This window comes from Cricetulus griseus (genome assembly GCF_003668045.3).
Source record: "Cricetulus griseus strain 17A/GY chromosome 1 unlocalized genomic scaffold, alternate assembly CriGri-PICRH-1.0 chr1_0, whole genome shotgun sequence".
Classification (NCBI taxonomy): Eukaryota; Metazoa; Chordata; class Mammalia; order Rodentia; family Cricetidae; genus Cricetulus; species Cricetulus griseus.
In genome coordinates, this window is record NW_023276806.1 from 139,049,291 (window position 1) to 139,051,995 (window position 2,705).

General features: G+C 45.4%; 1 protein-coding gene across 1 annotated transcript in view; it reads left to right on the plus strand.

Moving 5' to 3' along the window:
- The window catches only part of LOC100750548 (lysozyme C-1), a 3,963-nt gene extending 2,464 nt beyond the window's left edge, over positions 1-1,499 (plus strand). The window contains exons 3-4 of the mRNA XM_027392348.2: positions 877-955; positions 1,433-1,499. Coding sequence (XP_027248149.1) covers positions 877-955; positions 1,433-1,499 — 146 coding nt within the window. The remainder of the gene's footprint in view (positions 1-876; positions 956-1,432) is intronic.
- The last annotated feature ends 1,206 nt before the right edge of the window (positions 1,500-2,705 follow it).

A 2,705-nucleotide genomic window follows, 5' to 3' on the forward strand; every position in this document is an offset into this window, starting at 1 on the left:
GGTCAACCAGCAAAGCCTAATCTGTAAGCCAGTTCCAATGGAAGACCCTGTCTCAGAAACAATGTGGACTAATTCTAGCTCTTGGGACTTTCTTCTGACTTCTACATACACAAACACACATGTACAGGTTCCCTCACCCCCACCCCCCATCCACTCCTCAAAAAGGGTAATGCCTCCCACTGGGGAGTCAATAAGCCTGCCTGGCACATCAAGTTGAGGAAGGACCAATGCCCTCCCCTCTGCATCTAGGCTGAGCAAGACATCCCACCATATGAATAGGCTCCAAAGAGCCAGCTCATGCACCAGGGATCGATCCCTGTCCCACTACCGGGGCCCCACACGCAGACCAAGTCACACAACTGTCACTCACATACAGATGGCCTGCCTAGTTCAGTCCTATTCAGGCTTCACAGTTGTTGGTGAAAAGTCCCTGAGTTCCCATGAACTCGGATCAGCTGTCTCTGTAGGTTTCCTCATGATCTTGACCCCTACCCTTTGCTCATGTGCTCCTTTCTTCCTCTCTTTGACTGAACTCCCAGAGCTCAGCCTGGTGCTTGGCTGTGGATCTCTGCATCTGCTTCTGTCCTTTACCAGATGAAGGTTCTATGATGATAGTTAGGGTAGTCAACAATCTGATTACATGGGAAGTCAGTTCAGGCAGTCTCTCCACTCTTGCTAGGAGTCTTAGTTGGGCTCATCCTTGTGGATTCCTGGGATAGATTCAAGAGAGGCTGTTTCCACTAAGCACCAATGTATGGACACTTGGGAAATAATTTCTTGTGTTTACTGCTCAGTGTCACAGAAGAAAGCTGGCTGAATCTAAAGTGAAAATGGGTTTTATAACAGTCCTTGTCATTCTTCACCCCTGTCTTTCAGTGTTGCTCCAGGATGACATCACTCAAGCCATAAAATGTGCAAAGAGGGTTGTGAGGGATCCACAAGGCATTAGAGCATGGTATGTTGGAACTTGGGAAGGGGAAACTGTTGGTTGTGTTGATATGTGCAGTGAGTCTTCCTAAGGCCCAAGTGTCTTCTGAGATCTCAGGTTCAGCTGGGGTCTTTCACTGCATCATTAGTTTTAGGGAATTTCTCCAGAGTGTGAGAATCCCCACACATGACTACTTCCTTGTCAGGCCTCCAGACTATTTGTAGAATCGGTCAACCGTTCCATACACGTGATGTCACATTGACATTGAGCATGCTGTGCTCTGCTCAGGGTCTGGAGAGGATCACACAGCCATGCGGACAAAGCTCCACCTGTCAGTAGCAGTTTCTGGGTGATGCTACAGCCTGTGTTTCACATTGGATCGTGGCCCAGAACCCAAACTCCATTAGTGTCACTGTTACAGTATTTTCCCTCAAAGGTTTGAGTATGTGTGTGACAGAGAAGACAATTTTAACCATTTCTCTCCTGTCTCACTTTCCTCTTCAGGGTGGCATGGAGAAGCTACTGTCAAAACCGAAATCTCAGCCAGTATGTTCGGGGCTGCAGACTCTAACTGCTGTGCACTTCTGCTTCAGCTCATTCTGTCTCTCTAGTTTTGGAAACAGTTACACATCCTTGAATTCCCCTTCAAACAAGCAGGCCTTAAAAAGAAATAGGGGCAAAATGGATACTGTTTCTAAGAGGCTTCATGCTGACTAATGTCTTCATTGTTCTAAGCAAAACCATCATATTTTGGTTACCCAAGACAGCAGATGCTGGTGACAGTGGTCTAGCACTTTGACGGTCACACGCATTTCCATACATTAGTTCTTCATCTGTGAGGTAATTCACATTCAGTTTCATCAGAGTTAGTCTCCATCTCCCCCTTGTTGGATAGACATACATTAAGCATTTACAGGAGGCAGTAGAGACCCCAGGCCTTGTGTGTGGGCTCAGCCCTCGGGCACTTAGAACGGCCACTGTGTGAGGCAAGGCGGTTTTGGAACTGAGTCTCCTCAACTCAGAGACTTGTCATGAATATGTGACCTTTCAAAAATTATATTCTTAGAGTTGTCCCATTTATGCTTCTTAAAAAGTAAATTCTCACCTCATGTCAAAGTCTGTTTTAACCCTTGATAGAGTGTTCCCATGCCTCTTGCAGATCATGAGGTATTCAGGACAGATTAGTGACTGTGCTAGCCCTTAACTTTCTTCAAGTAGCTTCATGCGTATGAACTGACTCTGAGACAGATGAGCTTGGATCAGCAAAACTAAGTGTATTGTGAAAAACTACAAATACCATTAAATGATTTCAATGCACTCCTTGTCTTTGTATATTCTCATATGGTGTCCTTGGGGGAAATTGTTTATAGGTTGGGAAAAATCAACATGCACACTTAATAGGGCCTTCATCCTCACCCATACTCAGCAAGAACCGACATCCTCACCTCCATACAGCTAGTACCTATATCCTCACACACATAGAGCTATTGCCTACAACCTCATCTACACATAACTACCTGGATATTTCTGGCATAAAATTCAGAAACAAACTGACCAATGTCCCTTGTCCCTCACAGGCCCTTGACAAAGTGAAACACTTCTCACTCTGGAGTCTGTTCTAGCCCAGCCTCATTCTCCACACACTCCTACTTCTCAAGGCCTTTGCTGGCTCTGTGGAATGCTCTGGGCTGTATCCCTACTGAATTTAAATTTGTTTTTGATGTATTTATTCACTAGATATTCTCTCTCCCTTGAAGCACTTATTCACCACTAGCCA